Raw genomic sequence first — 21,638 nt, forward strand, 5'->3', positions numbered from 1 at the left:
GGGTAATCGAGTTGTTTTGCACATGTCTAAGGTCACATGATCATGGTCAAAGGTCATGTTGGGTAAATGGACATAGTATTTTATTATCATATGAGTGTTTTCTTTTATGAATAATTATTTAATAGTTGTTTTCAGAGTCAGCACTGTTGGTATATCAAATTGCGTAATGCAGGCGAGACTGCCAGAGGCGTTCCACTTGTTCATGATAAATCTTCTGCACAAATTTTTTTTACTGCATCACTCTCTGAATTTTTACTTTCAAGTCTCGTGCAACTCTTGAGTCCAAAATTATGACCCCTGGGTGCGCGGTTCCAAAATTCTGGAACATTTCATAAGTGCATGCAGACCCAAAATTGCTCAAAAACATAAATTTGTGTACAAATCCAATGCAAATAGTATTTTTGGCCAAAATTCATAAGTCTATCATTATTTTTCCTATACTGATTCAAATCAATTTATTCCATCTTGTTTATTGTGAAAACAAAGTCCCAGACAATTTCCATTGAAAAAACAATCAAAAACAAAAAGTGAAAAAACAAGGAGATACATTTCAAAATTTATAAAACAATAAAATACATAAGAAAATAAATGTGATGTTGACATTTTTTTTGAGTACAAGAAGATCCCTTTAACGAGTCTGTGTACCAAAAATTTGCATTTTAGGGGCATTGTTTAGTTAAATTAAAGCAAACTTTTAATTTTACTCATAGATTAAGTAATGAGATTTTTTCGCAGAATTTGATATTATTGTTTTGTAGATTATGCCATGGGTAACGTGAGTGCCAATTTTCGTTGTGATTGGCGGTTGAGATTTTTCTTATGTGTAGAAATAGCCCTGTCTATTTATGGTTAATATCCAATCCAATTACTTTTTTTTTTAATTTAGTAGTAGGATTTAAAGGATAAACCTTATTGTGAAAAGAAAAACATAATTCGAGAACAATTACAATCAAAATGTGATGACTCTCTAATCAGAATTTTGGCACATTATTCATTGCCTAATGAAGGTTGATACACATACCAAATATACAAAACATATTATTGGTATACCTGCGCATGATGGTTAAGATTTTCTAACAAGTTAACAGTGACATCTCAGGGTCATCTGCAGTTGAACTGGAACATTGGACAGAGGTGCAAAGAAAAAAATCTGTGATATCTGACAAATATTTGTTTGAATAAAGGAAATTGTTGTATTTTTTTTTCAAAATTGGTAACCCACCTTTAGCTTATGATTTTAACAAAAAACTTTTTACTTCATTTTTATTTATTTTACTAGAGCTACATTTGTCATTTTTTTAACCCACCCTTTTAGTGGTTTGACATTCTTTCCAGACTTAAGCAATCCTTGGCTGCTGTACATTTACAACATAAGACAAGTGATAGAAGAAATTATTTTATTACATTATGAATACATGTATGAAAAGCCTTATTATTTTTTTTAATAATTCATTTTTTATAATAATTGATTTGTTTTTAACATCTTCAGTGAGCTTATGTCGGTGTGCTGGAGTGAATCGGGCCTGGAAAGCTCTTGCTGAGGAGTCCTATCTTTGGAGTAATCTTTGTCTTCAACAAAAATGGCGTTTATCTCAAGTAGAAGAACACAAGCAGATGATAAACCATATGGGATCCAGCATACAGGTATAACCGTAACTGAATGAAATTCATTCTTCAAACTACAAAATTCTTAGAGCTATCCCAAAAAAGAAAACCAAGCAAGCAATGTTGGGAGGCCTGTTTTGACTTTGGATATTTTGTGTGTATCAGTTGTTGGAGATTCTCAAGGATATGCAATTCCAGATTAATCTTATTATCCCTTTGTTATAGTTGCTAACAAGCTTAGATTCAACATCATTTGTGTCTTGTCCAACAAGAACTGATCACTTGCATGCTTACTTAGTCCTATTGTTTGTTATACCATTCTTGTATGTATTCCACCTATTTTCCTGACTTCTTTAAAGTAAATTATTTATATTATGCCTGGTTTAATTGTATGTACAATGTGGTATAAAGCTTATGCTGCTATTACACTTGCAAGATTTTGAGACCCAAATAGTTTACGACTACTTCACGCATCGAATCATGCAACATCGTTCTGTTCGTGAGGTGTGTGGGCCAGTGCGAAACAATGCTTAAAGTGTCGTGCCGAAATGTTAAAATTTCTAAAATCCTGGCACCATGAATTTTGGGATTATTGGCGTAAACTATTCGTAAACTGTGCGCATCATCAGGCCAAGTCGTGCCATGGCACGAGTGGCCCACAATTGTTCTCGCATAGCTCACGTTCGCATAAGAATTGCTCGCCTCAAAGGCAATTCAAGGAGTTTGATATTCTGATCCAATGAATGATGTGACAGTGTGTGAACTATTGTAAATACTGCATGAACATGTCGTGAACTAGTCAGGCCTATGGCACGAACCATTGACGCATTTCGTGCCCTACAATGTCACGAACTGGCACGATAGAATCGTGACAATGCGGGAACCCAAACTTGTACAAGTGTAATAGCAGCATTAGAGTCACAGTCTGCACCAGTACCTGCTGCACAGAAACATTGTTAGCACTAACAGTAGACGCAGTCACATTTCTGATTGCAATGTCAAACCTTGATCCAAGATTTTAATAATGCATTGTTGCGACATTATAGGTTGTAAGTAACAGAGCGTTTCTTAGCGTTTTTCTGTGTGGCTGGTACAGGGCTTAAATGCCACTGAGGCTACAGCCTTGGATGCCCTTGTGATAGGCCTTAATGCCCCACTTTTTGTGTTGCCTGAACGAAGTTCGGCAGAGACCTTGTGATCATTTGTCCTGTTGGTCTGTTACAGAAAGTTAAAGTTTTTGTTCAACATGCTCTCATTTCTTTATTTCTGCATCAATTAAGTTCATACATGTACTTGGTTCAAATGATCCTTAAGCAATACTATATTTTTGTTGTTGAGGGTGATTGGGTCAAAGGTCATTAAGGGGTCAAAATGTTGAGGTTTCTTTTCAAATGCTCTCATTTCTTTATTTCTGTATCAATTGTGTTTACCCTTGTTACAAATGATTCATGGGTAATACCACATGTGTGTGCATGTACATGAGGATGATGAGGTCAAAGGTCATCTAGGGGTCAAAAGGTCAAATGATTTGATGTCTTGTCCATCCTTTTTTTTTCAAGTTTTTGTTAAAATTGCTCTAATTTCTTTATTTTTGCATCAAATAATCATTTGATAATACCATACATGTATGTGTGTTCATGAGGATAAAAATGTGAAAGGTCATCTAGAGGTCAAAAGATCATATTGCATATTTCATTGATCATGAAATCAGGCGAGGCTTGTTGCGTGAACCACCTTGTTTTCGTTGGATATTTTTGTGCGTTTTTATTTTCTTTTCCATTTGTGCTATGATATTGAAATTAAAGCCTGCCGTAATTCAAAACATATGAAAAACATGGACATTGAAATTGTGATATTTGAGTTGTCTGGTTATGTATTCAAGAGAGGAAATTCTATATTCTATACCTTGTGGGATGAAATCATCTTTCACCTTTCATTCTCTGTGATGTCATACATTTACCCAAGTCCAAATTGAAAGTTGCACATATGATGATCCTTCTTTTTTAAAGAAGTACAGTCGTAGATTTTTTTTCTTATGAACTTTGGTATTCCATGTTGATAACATATATTGTTAACTTTTTAGTGCGATTTTTCTACATCTCCCATTTTCTCTGTTGACCTTCATTGCTGTCGCTGATATTCTTCTCTTCCATATCCTCCTTTATAGTCAGTCCCTTTATATCACCTGAAATCCCCTCTCCATTCGGTCTTTCTCATTTGTGCTTTGTTGTCCACCTCTCAGTTTTGTTTGTCTGTGCAATAATTGCCTGTTTGTTATATACATTTCTAACAGTTCATCTCTATGTTTGTTTATGTCCACCAGTGGAAACAAGTATTTGCTGAGCGCTACAGGCTACGTAGAAACTGGTTGAAAGGCTACTGTACTGTAAGAACCTTTGAAGGTCATACTCAGGGAATCTCCTGTGTCCAGTTTGATGATACAAGGATAGTGAGTGGTTCCTCTGACAAGACAATTAAGGTATTTATAAACCAGAGATTAATTGATTTCTGAAGGAAATATGTTACAAAAATATATGAAGGAGCAATAAGATACAAAGGTCCAGAAAAGAAAGTTCTCATCATTACTACAATTGTGTGCCCATTATTAGTGTTCATACTTAGTACAATTTCAAAATCCTTAATCTAACCTTCAGATCAAATCGGGACCATATTGGGAAAGGGTTTATTAAATGACATCTCCTGTTGTAATACCACCTTGTGTCATAAGCTTCGAACTAATTTCTGTTTTAATCAAGAAAGAAGGCTGTTGTCATAAATAAACATATATTATTGTACTTGATATCCTCCAAACAGAAAGCCTTTTCTGCCTTTAATCAAAGTGTTACTGAATGTTATGCAAGATTTCTTTGGAACAAGGTATAGAAAGGGGGATATGGGTCTATTTACAAGGATTCAATACACTGAAGTTTCATTGGTATTGATTTTTACTTGTATCAATACATGTCCCTAAATATTATGTAGATCGAGAGATAGCATCGGGATTGTCCCTATAAAAGTTTAATTACTCACTCTTCATCCTACATTGTAGTCCATTTAGCATTTAATTAAGCCTGAGTCGAATCGATTTTAAAATCGGTGTTTGATCGATGTCATCGAGCGCCGGTGCAGATTTTGCAAAATCGGTGCATCGAAAAAAAAAAATTGGTCGGCCGATTCGTTTGGTTCACACAATGATCAAAATAAACAGTAATGTCCAACTTGTCTACCACTTACTTGATTTATATTCCGTCAAAATGAAACCGATTGTGCAATTATGATGCCTATTCACCATTAATTTGAAGTTTATTTCCATGATTTCGATCATAGTTCGAGTCTTACTCGTCTGCTCGTGCCGAGATAATTTGTGCACGATGAATTGATGAATGGAAGTCATCGCCATCGATCGTGCATGCGCAGTACTGTGCTTTAATCCAACCAGAAAATTGCCGGAAAATTGACGAGATCAACATAAAATATACCTTGCATTCATGAACAATATTAATATCATGACCATAGAATATTATTTAATCGAAATATTTAACAATAATTTGCATATGATAATCATTAATATGCATTTATAGCTTGATGTGAAACGTATTTCATTTCAATTTTCAATGACGGACATCACATGACGATCGAATATTATTTAATCGAAATATTTAACAATAATTTGCATATGATAATCATTAATATGCATTTAGAGCTTGATGTGAAACGTATGTCATTTCAATTTTCAATGACGGACATCACATGACGATCGACTTGAGTGAGTGCACTTGTCTAAAAAAAAATATATATATCACGTCAGGATTGATTCTCGAACATTGTCAACATGCGGAAACTCTTTTCAAGATCGTAATATCACCATATAATAACATATTACATGACAAAACAGAGAAAATTGCGTTTGATATTTTCCCCATCAATTTGAAGCTTGTTTGTGCCCAACTTTGGGCTCTGATTTCATGAATGGAAAATATGTCATACGTCATCGAAGCGCATGCGTATTGTGCTTCTTTTCTCGGAGACGTCTAGATGGAATAAAAATGAAAATAATGACAGTTTTAATACTTTCATATGAACATAACATACTTTGCTGACATCGTTTTTTTAGTATGGCCATAAAATCGTAATTATTTAACATCCAATAATGATTTATATGAATTCAGAGCTCGATCCGAGCTATTCGTACTAATTTCGATCGCATGCTCTTGTGTCTAAAATAAAAAATGGATTATCATATCAGGATTAATTCTCGAACATTGTCATAACTCATATTCCACAATCTTTCCTCACAATATCAGCATTGAATACCAATTCAAATGACCATCCAGAGAAAAATTACGTATTATATTTTAATATTCTCATCAATTTGGAGCTCATTTTGGATCCAACTACACTATCTCAGGCAAGTTACAGTGCTCTCTGCTGGTTGCACTTGTTTGCTGGCTGGCAAGCACGCCTGTCGTTTCGGGAGAGTGAGTGTACAGTACGGGTGTACGGACGGGGCGGCTAGGTGTGTGAGAGTCTGGACTGCGAATGCTAGTTGACCGAAAATCATTCGGATCGACTCTGCGTGATTCATGTCTTTAATATTGTTTCATTTTAAACTTTTATGTTGTCATCTGCAAATATCATTGTTGAATATATTTTGGGATGAATTCTGCTTTGGTCCCCGGCCTTTTTTGTGTTTTGTGATAATGGAAAATACAAACGAACTTTGTTCCGTCATCTGCTTGTGCAACGCCCACCCGCCCAGCGCATATACCGTCGTCAGTGCTAGTGCAGTGCGTGCATGCATAGCGCATCGACGCGACGGCCGGAGCAAAATAAAATTGACTCGATTTTCCCCGCCTTCAACATTCGATGCATTGATGTTCGATCGAATTAAAGCTGTCGAACACCGGTTTTCAAAATAATCGATATGACTCAGGCTTACATTTATATTTACTAGCAAGTACTCTTGAAAACCCATTTGTAATGAATTGGCCTACTACTAGCATGGATATTAAGGAAGCGATACAGTGTAAATGAGTAATTAGGTTACCAACTTCATTTTTGTCAGTGTTTTATCTCCAGGGGATTTTGTACACCATGTGTTTATTAACACATGCATTCATAATATTCATTGAGAATATTTTTCAATTTTCTTTTTTTTTAAAGTTTAATTCATATCATTGAATATTTCCATTAATTCAACATTTGACATTCAACTAAAAGTGAACATTAACCTGCATTTCATCTGAAAGCTAATGTATACTTATTGGAACTGGTTTAAACTTTAATTGAAGTGAAACTATAGCATATGAATACATTCATTTCTATTTATATATTGAATACCAATTTAATTCCTTTTGTATTTTGAAGAAGAAAGAAAAAACCTGCTTTCATTTTAAGAAGGTAGAGCATGCACATTTCAGAAGCTTGATGATAAATTGTTGTTTGGTCTTTCTTGACCAGGTTTGGAATATCCGAACGAACTCTCCTTGGTCCGTCCAGACCCTTGTCGGTCACTCAGGAACCGTCCGATGTCTCCATCTAGAAGGAAATCGTCTTGTTAGTGGTTCTACAGATACCACTATAAAGGTAGATTACTGCATATATTCTAAAACATTGATGATAGCTAATAGGAGTACTCCAGACCTGCCACAAAGATAACTCATCTAAGACTGCCTGTGGCGATTATGATTAGTAAATCTTATTTCTTAATATTGGATGATATTCTAGACAGGAGGTGCACGAATTGTGTTGAATATTTTGCATCTGTGAAGTTGTAATCTTGCCAACATTTTGGAGGGTCACAGAGGGGAGTGGGAGGGTCAAAGGAAAGGAAAGAAGTGGTAGGAATGAAATTTTGCTAGATTTAAGAAGTTATAGTTTGGCAAGTTTATAGTGAATTTGATGTGATTTAGCGACTCATTCATCCATAATGGACTAGAGGCAAACCATTAAGAAAATTCCTTAACTGTCTAGATAAGCCACACCCAAGTCACCAAGAAATAAACAATGTGTCATGGTCTCTGATTATAATAATTTCCAACTTACTGAATCAAATCTCTGTTGAAGTATTTGTAAGAGTGTATGAAAATACACATAATTTTGTAGAGTTTGTAGAATGACTGGAAAAACTGTTCACTCCCAGATTGCTTGCTCTTTGCTGCTGTGTGAAAACACTAAAATCACTCTTCTCTTTAACCATTAACTTTTTAAATATAGTAGATGTTTATTCTTTATCAGAAACAGTTCAATATTTTTGAAGTTTTTAGTATACCTTCCCCCAAGACATGTGTAGCATTGTAAGGAGGGAAACTATGTGATGTAAATAATGAATTGTTTTATGAATGTATTTTGTCATGCATGAAAGCCTGAAGATATAATTTTTCCTCATCTAATAGGTCTGGGATTTGTCAATGCAGAGTAGTTGGTCAAGCATTGCATGTAGAGTGACCATGACTGGACATCATGATATGGTCAGATGTCTTCAGGTAGATGATGATAAGGTGGTCAGTGGTTCATACGATCGGACACTCAAGGTCTGGGATATCCGTACTGGTCAGTGTAGATTGACCCTTAGGTGAGATTTCAAGAGCATTGCTGTTTTTGTTATAGGGTTTTTTTTTTCATGTTAATTGCTTGAAGGTGGAATTGTTAGAAATGGAATGAACACTTCCAACAAGGGGAAAAATATTACATGGAGGCTCGGTTCTATTTCGCCTCCAAAATGCTCAAAAGGGCCCTCGAATATAAAATTGAGCCCTGGAAAATACCTATTCACTGCAATGTAAAAGCTTTTCCTATGTTGCAGATTTACAAAGTAGGTTGTGAAAAGTAGTCCCCCCGAAAAAAAAAAAAAAAGAAGATTTTTTTCACGCTACTGACCTTATCTGTAAGGTTGGAAGTGTAAATCACTAAACCTTGTATATAGTAGTTAGTGCAGATAAAAATATTATTATTTTTATAATAAGCTTTCCTATTTTGACTAGTCTACCAGTATAATGTATAAATTATCTCTAAATGGCGGCTTGTTAGATATTAACCTATTTAGAAAAGGGCTAACAGCATAGACTAGTCGACTATGTATCTTGGTTTCAATGATGCCTCTGCCCACCATAGGTGGTTTCCAGAGTCGATATGCTTTCCAGTTGTCAGTTCGTCCATCCATCCTACTAAAGAACCATTTGGCTGATTAACTTCTAACATCTAATGTATGAGGCGCCGAATGTACCAATATTATATAGAACAATTATTTGTTATATAATCATTATTTATTAAATAATAACTATTATTTATATATAATTTACATTTTATTTGTAAATAACTACTATTATATAAAATATCATTTCTAATTATTTATATATAATTCCAAGTAATACTTCATTATTTGTAAATAATAATAGTTCGACATTCCATTATTTATAAATAATGATTATTTGTTTTTCATTATTTATAAATAATGATTATTTGTTTTTCATTATTTATAAATAATGATTATTTGTTTTTCATTATTTACAAATAATGATTATTTGTTTTTCATTATTTATAAATAATGATTATTTGTTTTTCATTATTTATAAATAATGATTATTTGTTTTTCATTATTTACAAATAATGATTATTTGTTTTTCATTATTTATAAATAATGATTATTTGTTTTTCATTATTTATAAATAATGATAATTGGTTTTTCATTATTTATAAATAATGATTATTTGTTTTTCATTATTTACAAATAATGATTATTTGTTTTTCATTATTTACAAATAATGATTATTTGTTTTTCATTATTTATAAATAATGATTATTTGTTTTTCATTATTTATAAATAATTTGTTGAGTTTTCCATTATTTATAAATAATGATTATTTGTTAAATAATGAAAACGTCTACTTCATTATTTATAAATAATTTTTTCGAGTGCACCATTATTCTCATTATTTATAAATAATCATTATTTAATGTTCGAGTTTTCCATTATTTATAAATAAAGATTATTTGTTAAATAATGAAATATCTACTTCATTATTTATAAATAATAATTTTGTTTCAATATCCCATTAATCATTATTTATAAACAATTTTTACAGTTTGCCATTATATACAAATAATCATTATTTATATACAAATAACCATTATTTATTAAATAATGCCATTATTTATTAAATAATGCCATTATTTATTAAATAATGCCATTATTTATTAAATAATGGAAAACTCGCTATAACATGCAAATGTGGGACCGCCCATGATATGAATATTCATGATGCGATTTCCTTTTTCGTGATTTTTCTTCACAAATTTTTGTCCATTTCCTCTTCATAATGACATTTCTTGAAGCAATTTTCTAGGGATATGGTCTGATTGTAATATTCTTCATTTTCTATATAACTTCGTCTTCGTAGAAATATCAAAAAGTGTAATTTTATACGATTTTTCCTACAGTTCACAATCCCCATAGGCGCGCGTGTACGGTAGGGACAACCGGTGAATCGACGGAGTGCTCTTCATCGAAATACTACGTTGGTTGGTCCCCGGAAGTGGCGGGCGGAATTTAGCCCGAATCCTCGATGGAAGTCGATCAAGTGCATATGAGCTGAGAGAGTGAAATATCAGTGTACTTGTACAGGCCCTTCTACTTTTTATAAATATTTCTTGTTGCTTTTTTTGTTAAGTTAATTTTTCCTGGTGTAGAGATAAGTTTCAGTTCTAATAATGCACTTCAAATACATTTTGGAGTGTCTGTTTGAGGCGTTTGGGGCGATTTCACCCTGGCCCCAAAATGCTCGCAACGACAATACGGGGGCATGATGACCCCTAAATTTTTAAAAACTTATTTTTCTATTGAAAATTATCACAAAATTCACCAAAAGTGTGCACGAAAGCCTTCGTATTTCACTTTTAAAACTCCAAAAAGTGCCCAAATGACAAGCTTGGTCGCTTCGCTGTGTCGCTTTCAACTTGAGAAAGTTTACGCGTCTGCTTCCCCCCCCCCTCCTCCGAAAGAAATTATGTATACGGCCATGCTCTAAAGAGCCTGGCACATTGATTTATGTATACTTTCATTTTCATTATTTTTATCTCATTATCAACATGGCCTTACGCAGAATTTTTTCCAGGGGGGCCGGAGCCGGAGCATGACGCGCGTAAACTTTCTCAAAAAAATCTTGAAAGCAAGACAGCCACGGGACCAAGCCCAAATGACAAGCTTGGTCGCTTCGCTGTCTCGCTTTCAACTTGAGAACGTTTACGCGCGTCTGCCCCCACCCCCCGAAATAAATTCTGTGAACGGCCATGCTCAAAAGAGCATATGGCACATTGATTTATATGTACTTTTCATTTTCATTATTTTTATCACATTATCATCATGGCCTTACACAGAATTTTTACCGGGGGGGGGGGGGGGGGAGCAGCTAGGACGCGCGTAAAGTTTCTCAAAAAATCTTGAAAGCGAGACAGCGACGCGACCAAGCTCAAATGACAAGCTTGGTCGCTTCGCTTTTTCAAGATTTTTATGAGAAAGTTTACGCGCGTCCTGCTCCCCCCACCCCCCCCCCCCCGGAAAAAATTATGCGTAAGGCCATGATGATAATGAGATAAAAATAATGAAAATGAAGTATACATAAATCAATGTGCCAGGCTCTTTAGAGCATGGCCGTATACATAATTTCTTTCGGAGGAGGGGGGGGGGGGGGGAAGCAGACGCGTAAACTTTCTCATAAAAATCTTGAAAAAGCGAAGCGACCAAGCTTGTCATTTGAGCTTGGTCGCGTCGCTGTCTCGCTTTCAAGATTTTTTGAGAAACTTTACGCGCGTCCTAGCTGCTCCCCCCCCCCCCCCCCCCCCGGTAAAAATTCTGTGTAAGGCCATGATGATAATGTGATAAAAATAATGAAAATGAAAAGTACATATAAATCAATGTGCCATATGCTCTTTTGAGCATGGCCGTTCACAGAATTTATTTCGGGGGGTGGGGGCAGACGCGCGTAAACGTTCTCAAGTTGAAAGCGAGACAGCGAAGCGACCAAGCTTGTCATTTGGGCTTGGTCCCGTGGCTGTCTTGCTTTCAAGATTTTTTTGAGAAAGTTTACGCGCGTCATGCTCCGGCCCCGGCCCCCCTGGAAAAAATTCTGCGTAAGGCCATGTTGATAATGAGATAAAAATAATGAAAATGAAAGTATACATAAATCAATGTGCCAGGCTCTTTAGAGCATGGCCGTATACATAATTTCTTTCGGAGGAGGGGGGGGGAAGCTGACGCGTAAACTTTCTCAAGTTGAAAGCGACACAGCGAAGCGACCAAGCTTGTCATTTGGGCACTTTTTGGAGTTTTAAAAGTGAAATACGAAGGCTTTCGTGCACACTTTTGGTGAATTTTGTGATAATTTTCAATAGAAAAATAAGTTTTTAAAAATTTAGGGGTCATCATGCCCCCGTATTGTCGTTGCGAGCATTTTGGGGCCAGGGTGAAATCGCCCCAAACGCCTCAAACAGACACTCCAAAATGTATTTGAAGTGCATTATTAGAACTGAAACTTATCTCTACACCAGGAAAAATTAACTTAACAAAAAAAGCAACAAGAAATATTTATAAAAAGTAGAAGGGCCTGTACAAGTACACTGATATTTCACTCTCTCAGCTCATATGCACTTGATCGACTTCCATCGAGGATTCGGGCTAAATTCCGCCCGCCACTTCCGGGGACCAACCAACGTAGTATTTCGATGAAGAGCACTCCGTCGATTCACCGGTTGTCCCTACCGTACACGCGCGCCTATGGGGATTGTGAACTGTAGGAAAAATCGTATAAAATTACACTTTTTGATATTTCTACGAAGACGAAGTTATATAGAAAATGAAGAATATTACAATCAGACCATATCCCTAGAAAATTGCTTCAAGAAATGTCATTATGAAGAGGAAATGGACAAAAATTTGTGAAGAAAAATCACGAAAAAGGAAATCGCATCATGAATATTCATATCATGGGCGGTCCCACATTTGCATGTTATAGCGAGTTTTCCATTATTTAATAAATAATGGCATTATTTAATAAATAATGGCATTATTTAATAAATAATGGTTATTTGTATATAAATAATGATTATTTGTATATAATGGCAAACTGTAAAAATTGTTTATAAATAATGATTAATGGGATATTGAAACAAAATTATTATTTATAAATAATGAAGTAGATATTTCATTATTTAACAAATAATCTTTATTTATAAATAATGGAAAACTCGAACATTAAATAATGATTATTTATAAATAATGAGAATAATGGTGCACTCGAAAAAATTATTTATAAATAATGAAGTAGACGTTTTCATTATTTAACAAATAATCATTATTTATAAATAATGGAAAACTCAACAAATTATTTATAAATAATGAAAAACAAATAATCATTATTTATAAATAATGAAAAACAAATAATCATTATTTGTAAATAATGAAAAACAAATAATCATTATTTATAAATAATGAAAAACCAATTATCATTATTTATAAATAATGAAAAACAAATAATCATTATTTATAAATAATGAAAAACAAATAATCATTATTTGTAAATAATGAAAAACAAATAATCATTATTTATAAATAATGAAAAACAAATAATCATTATTTATAAATAATGAAAAACAAATAATCATTATTTGTAAATAATGAAAAACAAATAATCATTATTTATAAATAATGAAAAACAAATAATCATTATTTATAAATAATGAAAAACAAATAATCATTATTTATAAATAATGGAATGTCGAACTATTATTATTTACAAATAATGAAGTATTACTTGGAATTATATATAAATAATTAGAAATGATATTTTATATAATAGTAGTTATTTACAAATAAAATGTAAATTATATATAAATAATAGTTATTATTTAATAAATAATGATTATATAACAAATAATTGTTCTATATAATATTGGTACATTCGGCGCCTCATACTAATGATCCAAATAGATTTTTTTTTTTAGGGGGGTTTGAGGTAAAAGGTGAAGGTCACAGTTATTAAAAACATTGAAATATCTCGTTTTCGTGATAACTGATGAACCGTTTGAGGAATCACTTTCAAATTTGCTTGTGTATTTATTAAAGTGAGGATCGGAATACATTTGTCACATGGTCAAATGTCATGGTGTTCATTATTTGAAATTTCAGAAGACGGGCATGTAAATTATTTTTCATCTGGCAATTTTCTGAGGCATAGATTTTTATTGCCTGCAGTTTTATAATCCATCTAGTTGTTATTGAAATAAGATTAAATTATTTTTATTTCATTTCCAATTTACAGTGGTCATCTAGGTGCTGTGATCTGTCTTCAGTTTGATGACTTTAAGATAATATCAGGGTCTGCTGACAAGACTATCAAGGTAAGGTCACATTATTATTTATTGTCAGAATCAGCAATGAATGCCATGTTCTATTGATACGTTTATTTCAATTTCAGCTCAAGTTCAACTTCAAGTCATTCTACCATAAAAATTTGTTTTTTTTTGTATTTTTTTTTTGTGTAATGAGAAATGGTTAGGCAACCATTACTATTAGTCCAGTAGATATGTGAAAAAGATGCTCGAATCTGGCAGAAAGTGTGAAATTTGGCATACAGGGGTTTTTTGGGGGGCGCTGATTAAAAAAATTGCCAGCCCCAAACGATTTGACCATCGGGTCGGCCGCCATTTTGAAATCCAAGATGGCCGCCATGATAAATCATTAAATGTGTTTGAGTTTTACATGACACGTGACACTGAAATTTGGCATATAGGGGTATTTTGAGGCACTGATTTCAAATATTATCGGCCCCCAGCAATTTGACCATTTGGTCGGCGGCAAAATGGCCGCCATCTTGAAATCCAAGATGGCCGCCATTATTGCAATCATTTTCTCGAGTTTTATATGAACTGCGGTATTGAAATTTGGCATATAGGCCTAATTTGGGGTGCTGATTTCAAATATTGCCGGCCCCAAGTTATATGACCATCGGGTCGGCCGCCATTTTGAAATCCAAGATGGCCGCCCTGAGAAATCATTAATGTCACTTTCTTGAGTTTTACATGACGTGTGACACTGAAATTCGGTATGTTGGGGTATTTTTAGGCACTGATTTCAAATATTGCCGGCCCCCAGCAATTTGACCATTTGGTCGGCGGCTAAATGGCCGCCATTTTGAAATCCAAGATGGCCACCATGAAAAATCATTAAAGGGGAAGTTCACCCTGAAGAAAACTTTGTTGTAAAAATAGCAGAAAAAATAGTAAAAAATATTGGTGAAGGTTTGATGAAAATCCGTTAAAGAGTAAGAAAGTTATTAGAGTTCAAAGTTTTTGATTTGTGACGTCATAAACGAGCAGCTGCCCCATGTGTTATGTAATATAAAATGCATGAATTTCAAATTTTGTATGGTTCCTGATGACTTAATTTTTTTTTCTATTCATGATCGGGTGTGAAATGATTTGTCTTTTGATATACAAAAGGTACAGTAAAAACCATTTTCAATTTTCTGAGAAAATGACATTTCATTGATTTTTTACCATTCGCTATGTAGGAATGCTGCTCGCACATGACGTCACAAATCAAATAATTGAAATTCTAATAACTTTTTAATTATTTGATGAATTTTTCTCAAACCTTCGGCAATATTTTTTATTATTTTTTCTGCTATTTTTACAATAAACTTTTTGTCAGGGTGAACTTCCCCTTTAAATGTCATTTTCTTGAGTTTTACATGATATGTGACACTGAAATTTGGCAAATAGGGTTATTTTGAGGCACTGATTTCGAAACGGCCGCCATCTTAAAATCCAATATGGCCGCCATGAAATATCGTTGCAATAATTTTCTCTAGTTTTGTATGAGCTATGGTATTGAAATTTAGCAAATACAGTGTAGGTGTAGTTTAGGGCACTTATTTCAAATAGTCTTACCACCAGGTCAGCCACCATCTTGAAATCTAAGATGGCCGCCATGAAAATCACTAAAAATCATTTTCTTGAATTTTACATGACGTGTGACACTGAAATTCGGTATGTTGGGGTATTTTTAGGCACTGATTTCAAATATTGCCGGCCCCCAGCAATTTGACCATTTGGTCGACGGCTAAATGGCCGCCATTTTGAAATCCAAGATGGCCACCATGAAAAATCATTAAATGTCATTTTCTTGAGTTTTACATGATATGTGACACTGAAATTTGGCAAATAGGGTTATTTTGAGGCACTGATTTCGAAACGGCCGCCATCTTAAAATCCAAGATGGCCGCCATGAAATATCGTTGCAATAATTTTCTCTAGTTTTGTATGAGCTATGGTATTGAAATTTAGCAAATACAGTGTAGGTGTAGTTTAGGGCACTTATTTCAAATAGTCTTACCACCAGGTCAGCCGCCATCTTGAAATCTAAGATGGCTGCCATGAAAATCACTAAAAATCATTTTCTTGAATTTTACATGTGCTCTGAACTTTTGCAAGTAGAGTACCTATTTTTGGGTGCTGATTTCAAATATAGCCAGCCACAAGTGATCTGTCCATCAGTTCAGCGGCAAGATGGCTGCCATGAAAAACCATATCAAAATATTTTTCTTGGATTTTACATTATAAATGAAACCAAAAGTTGGCATACAGAAGTACGTGGCACTGATTTTTGCCGGCCACCAGCAATGTACCCACCGGGTTTCGGCAAAATGACTGCCATGAATTAAAATAAATGATAATTGTCTTGAGTTTTACATGAACTCTGGCCCTGAAAGTTGTCATATAGGCATATATTTAGGCACGGATTATTGTCAGACCCCTGTTTGGTTGCCATTTTGAAATACAAGATGGCCGCCATGAAAGATAATTTGCTCAAGTCTTATACGTATGGCCTTTAACACTTTGAATTTGGAGAAAAACTTGATCTTTGCATCCTTGATCAATGAAAAAAACATAATGAAGAGATGCTATTTTGAATTCCAATATGGATACCAAGTTTGAATGATGTACAACATTATAATGGTGAGTAAAACCCATTGTATTGGCACTGAAAACAAATCCAACACAACCACATCTTTGTCCGTTGTAAGGATTATAATACTTTGGTACCCTTAATTGCTGATATAGATGTTACGTAAGTATGAAGCACCATGAATACACAAACCAGCTAGCTTCTTCTGCAGTTACACATTTGAAGTGGCTTTGGTTGAATAACCATCCGGAACAATCATTTTCTGTTGAGAGGCTGTAAATTATTTCTTTGAGTTTTATATGATCTGCAGTATTGCACTTTGACATATCGACGGAGTGCGGGGTGCTTATTTCAAATATTGCTGGCCCTCAGCGATCTGATCCCCTGAGTCAGAAGCAAAATGTCAGCCATCTTGAAGTCCAAGATGGCTGCCATTAAAAAAGATCATTGAAAAAAAATCACTTTATCTAGTATCACGTAATGTATTATTTTAAAATTTGGCATCAAGAAAATGACATTCAATGATTTTTCATGGTGGCCATCTTGGATTTCAAAATGGCGGCCATTTAGCCACTGACCAGGTGGTCAAATTGCTGGGGGCTGGCAATATTTGAAATCAGTGCCTAAAAATACCCCAACATACCAAATTTCAGTGTCACATATCATGTAAAACTCAAGAAAATGACATTTAATGATTTTTCATGACGGCCATCTTGGATTCAAAATGGCGGCCATTTAGCCACTGACCAAGTGGTCAAATTGCTGGGGGCCGGCAATATTTGAAATCAGTGCCTAAATATACCCCAACATACCAAATTTCAGTGTCACACGTCATGTAAAACTCAAGAAAATGACATTTAATGATATTTCATGGCGGCCATCTTGGATTTCAAAATGGCGGCCGACCCGATGGTCAAATCGCTTGGGGCCAGCAATTTTTGAAATCAGCGCCCAAAAATACCCCTGTATACCAAATTTCACACTTTCTGCCAGATCCGAGCATCTTGGCCATTTTTTGTCACAAAATCTCTCCACTATATCCAATGCATGTGATAGGGGCCAAAACATATCGAAGAAATAAAGGTATTGAGGGAAGTTTGTACATAAAAGAATTTATGTGTAGAAACATAGTGTAATGAAATGACACACGACACACAGAGTACTCATGCACCCTCACATACCAACACTCTTACATTTTTCTCTGATAAGAAATGGGGCCCTATAATAATATTCGTTATTAATTAAAGAAAAATTAATGATTTATATTTTCAGTTACACAAAATTAAAGAATATATATATCTATGATTTTTTAGAAATCCTTAAATTAATACATTTTTATTGTCAATAGAAACCCACCGTTTCATACAGATTAAAAATGTTATTTTTGGCAAAATTTGTTGAGTTAGGTGACCAGTTTTAGACTGTACTCCATATATTTTTACCCTTTTCATCGATTGAACATACTCCGCATTGATACACATTTACCTCATTCTACAATTTTGTCCCATAGATATGGAGTTTATCAAGTGGACTATGCATGCGTACACTGATGGGTCATCAGAACTCAGTTACTTGTCTTCAGTTTGATGCTAGTAAGATCATCAGTGGCTCATTGGATAGTAACCTCAAGTTTTGGGATCTTAAGACTGGAGAATGCATCAGTACAATAGACTGGGTCAATGCAGAGGGTCATACTGGAGTAGTCAGGTAAGCTCATGGCTTTACAACAAGGAGCTCAGTCAGTAGAACATAGGTCGTGAAATTACCAGTACCTAGATTTGAAATCAAGATGATTAACTAGTGTTCCTTAGTAAGCCAGTTACTGTCATTATCAGGGTACCAAGAGAGGACCTTTTGTTAAGTAACAATCATTTGTGTTGTTTAGCTGTCGGGTCAAAGCAAGAACTCTCTTCAATTCCTTGCAATATAACCGTTGCAGACAGACCACTTAACAGAAAGAAGAAGAGAAGCCTTGATTGGCAGCAAGTTTATGTACAGGTTCCCTTTTATCTTTTTTTTTAAATAACTATTCATTCTTAGTATGTAGACTTTAGTCTGTGTAGGTTAGTCCTTCCATTCAGATGATCATAAAGTGGGTTGATATCAAATTGTGTAAAACAGCAGGCGATAGTGAGAAACTTGACCAGAAGTCACTACAATGTTCATAGTGTGTCATCCTCACACAATTGAAGATTGATACTATTTTATTCACAGCTCTGTTTATTGTTACTTTATGTATGATTAACTTGTATCAATGAGGAAAGCTCACATAATTAGTTACATAACAAATGGCATGTCTTTTGAAACTCCACCATGGAGATTTTTTTTTCATACACTGAATGAAACCTTAGTAAATGATATTAACATCACTTATTTCTTCTCATTACCCAACAGGTGTCTTCAAGCAGATAGCTGGAGGGTTGTGAGTGCAGCGGATGATCGAACACTTAAGGTTTGGAACATTGATACAAGGGAAAGGATTGTCACGCTTCGTCACCATAGCGATGGAGTCACATGTCTACAGTTCAACAACAGTAAAATAGTCTCGGGATCATACGACAAGACTGTAAAGCTTTGGGATTTCAGTGCAGTTTGACCGCTGCCTATCCAAACTTCTACTCATTACTCGTCCCTACCTACTCATTCATGTACTTGTATGAATGTTAGACTGTGTTAGTACTGCGTATGAGACAAAATACATCACATAATATGAATTCATTATCAATTTAATACTTGATTTTGAATTAAAAAATAGATGTCAAAGGTCACATAGAATTTAATTCTTCAGAGTTAATAGACTTTTAAAGCAAGGGTTTCTATTTCTATTTCAAAGTTACAATTTCCATTTTGATTGGGCTAAAATTGGCTTGAATATAATGCAAGGATATAATATTTCTGATTGGCAATCGGTCTAAATGCTCATAGAATGGTCCTGGTTTTAAAGTCTCTAAAAGAACTCCTAAAAAGTTTTTTTTAATGCAACAGGTACTTAATTTTTTATGCAACTAATAGAAAATGATTTTAAAGGTATAAATTAAGAATGGAATGGAAATAGTATCTGAAGTTAGTGGGGCAAAATTACTGTATGAAACCTCTGTAATCATCCATTTGTAGAATTATTAATAAATTGGGATGAATTTCTGGCAATAAATATGCAAACTCTGTTGTACGAGAGGGTGCGAAAGAAGGTGGTTGTTTTCTGGAAAACATTCATACATTCTGGAAAACATTCATACATTCAGCTACTCTGCCACTGTTATTTATATTATTGAGAAATTCATATTATTCTACCCCACAATGCAATAGCTCTGATCCTGCCTGTGGAAGATAGTAAAAGCAGTTTGAATTCTACAACTAAGTTGGTTAAGGTTTGTTAACACCAAATAATTTAAAATACAACTCATAGGTAATATTCCCATTGCACTCTGTATCTATGCCTCTTGTAGAATGCGACAGCAATTATAGTGCAAATGAGTAGCCAAATAAAATCAGAGTATTTATTATTATTACTTTTTTATAGATATTTGACATTTAAGAACATATTTCCCCCAAAGAATGTGGGACATTGTTTAGCAGATGTGCATAGTGGCTGAATACAACTGAAATATATAACCAAGCTGAAGTGACATGCATACGGTTTGTTTTATAATCTCACCCATTTTCTGTGTGATAAATATCAGAAATGGCATATTTTCAAAAGAAAATGGCCATTGCACTCTGAATAGTTGGATTTTGCAAATGTTATTTTTGTGTAATCATTGGGCCGTATGCATAAAAACAAGCAATTGCTTGTGCTAGCCTTTTGCTTAAATCGGTATGCACACAAACAAGCAATTGCTCATAAGCAAAAGCTTTTGCTTACAAGCACAGACAATGGGCCGTATGCATAAAAACAAGCAATTGCTTGTGCTAGCCTTTTGCTTGAATCGGTATGCACACAAACAAGCAATTGCTCATAAGCAAAAGCTTTTGCTTACAAGCACAGACAATTGCTTACTACTCGCAAATGCTTACCAAACAAGCAATTGCTTAAAACCGTATGCATAAAACAAACCTTTTACTTGTCTTGATAAGCAATTGCTTGCGTTTTTTCAAGCACCTCCAGACCAGCTTGAGCTCTTGCTTACTCATGGCATTCTCGTTTAAGGATTAAATTTATATTTAATACCGTTTGATACCGTTTCAAGCTCAATATTCCAGAGGTTATGTTGTGATTTCATATCTAATCAAATTCCTGTTATTTTAGACTTTTTACGGCAATTTTTGTCCATCGATCTACACAGAAACCCCCCTGACGCTCTGCGCTGTTTTCCCCCTATTTGCGTAATAAAAAATACCTCTGCCAGGTCGGGAACGAAGCGTCGTTGTCCTACTGTGCGATGTTCGCACAACCGTAACGATCCTTTGTCCAACACTTAAGCAATTGCTTAGGTAGTGCAAGCAAAAGGTTTCTGCACAAGCAAAAGCTTGTGCATACGAATTTAAGCAATTGCTTGAACTTGCCTTTTTGCTTGACCAGCTCTTGCTTTTGCTTAAAGCATTTGCTTATAAGCAATTGCTTGTCTTTATGCATACGGCCCAATTCTCGCTACCCCAAATAGGAACAAAAATCACATAATGCGCGAGACGAGATAATTTTCACTCCGTAGGGTCGTCATCACCACTTCCGGTTCAGAGTCATGCTCACGCGAGGTTCGCGATACTGAGTTTTCCACCACGCTGAAATCGATGCCAATCAGCGTAACATGTACAAATTATAATACTTTTTATTTAATTTGGTCAGTTTTGATTCCATTTGAATTATAAATAAAAAAAAAATATATAATTTACATGAAAATAATTGTTATTTATGTTTTTATTTGGTTATAAAAAAGTAAACAAAAAATGAATATCTTAAAATTTTGCATTTAGCGACCGGCCTGACATCACGATCGTATTCGACTAGACGCTAAATATATACAGCATTCATTCCGTTCAATTTTTCGTCGACCACAAAATGGATAAAAAATCATCGTCGGGCAGAATTAATGACTTTAGCAGAAAAGGCCGTTAAACTGTATCGTGAAAGAGA

The 21,638-nt window shown here is 34.5% G+C and overlaps 1 protein-coding gene across 1 annotated transcript in view; it reads left to right on the forward strand.

The window, feature by feature from the left end:
• LOC129256956 (F-box/WD repeat-containing protein 7-like) overlaps positions 1–20,702 on the forward strand; it is a 42,904-nt gene extending 22,202 nt beyond the window's left edge. Inside the window, exons 5-11 of the mRNA XM_054895183.2 lie at positions 1,490–1,644; positions 3,929–4,084; positions 7,066–7,191; positions 8,001–8,179; positions 13,920–13,998; positions 18,078–18,274; positions 18,962–20,702. Coding sequence (XP_054751158.1) covers positions 1,490–1,644; positions 3,929–4,084; positions 7,066–7,191; positions 8,001–8,179; positions 13,920–13,998; positions 18,078–18,274; positions 18,962–19,163 — 1,094 coding nt within the window. The 3' untranslated portion in view covers positions 19,164–20,702. The remainder of the gene's footprint in view (positions 1–1,489; positions 1,645–3,928; positions 4,085–7,065; positions 7,192–8,000; positions 8,180–13,919; positions 13,999–18,077; positions 18,275–18,961) is intronic.
• Positions 20,703–21,638: the final 936 nt, after the last annotated feature.

Source organism: Lytechinus pictus, chromosome 3 (assembly GCF_037042905.1).
Source record: "Lytechinus pictus isolate F3 Inbred chromosome 3, Lp3.0, whole genome shotgun sequence".
NCBI lineage: Eukaryota > Metazoa > Echinodermata > Echinoidea > Temnopleuroida > Toxopneustidae > Lytechinus > Lytechinus pictus.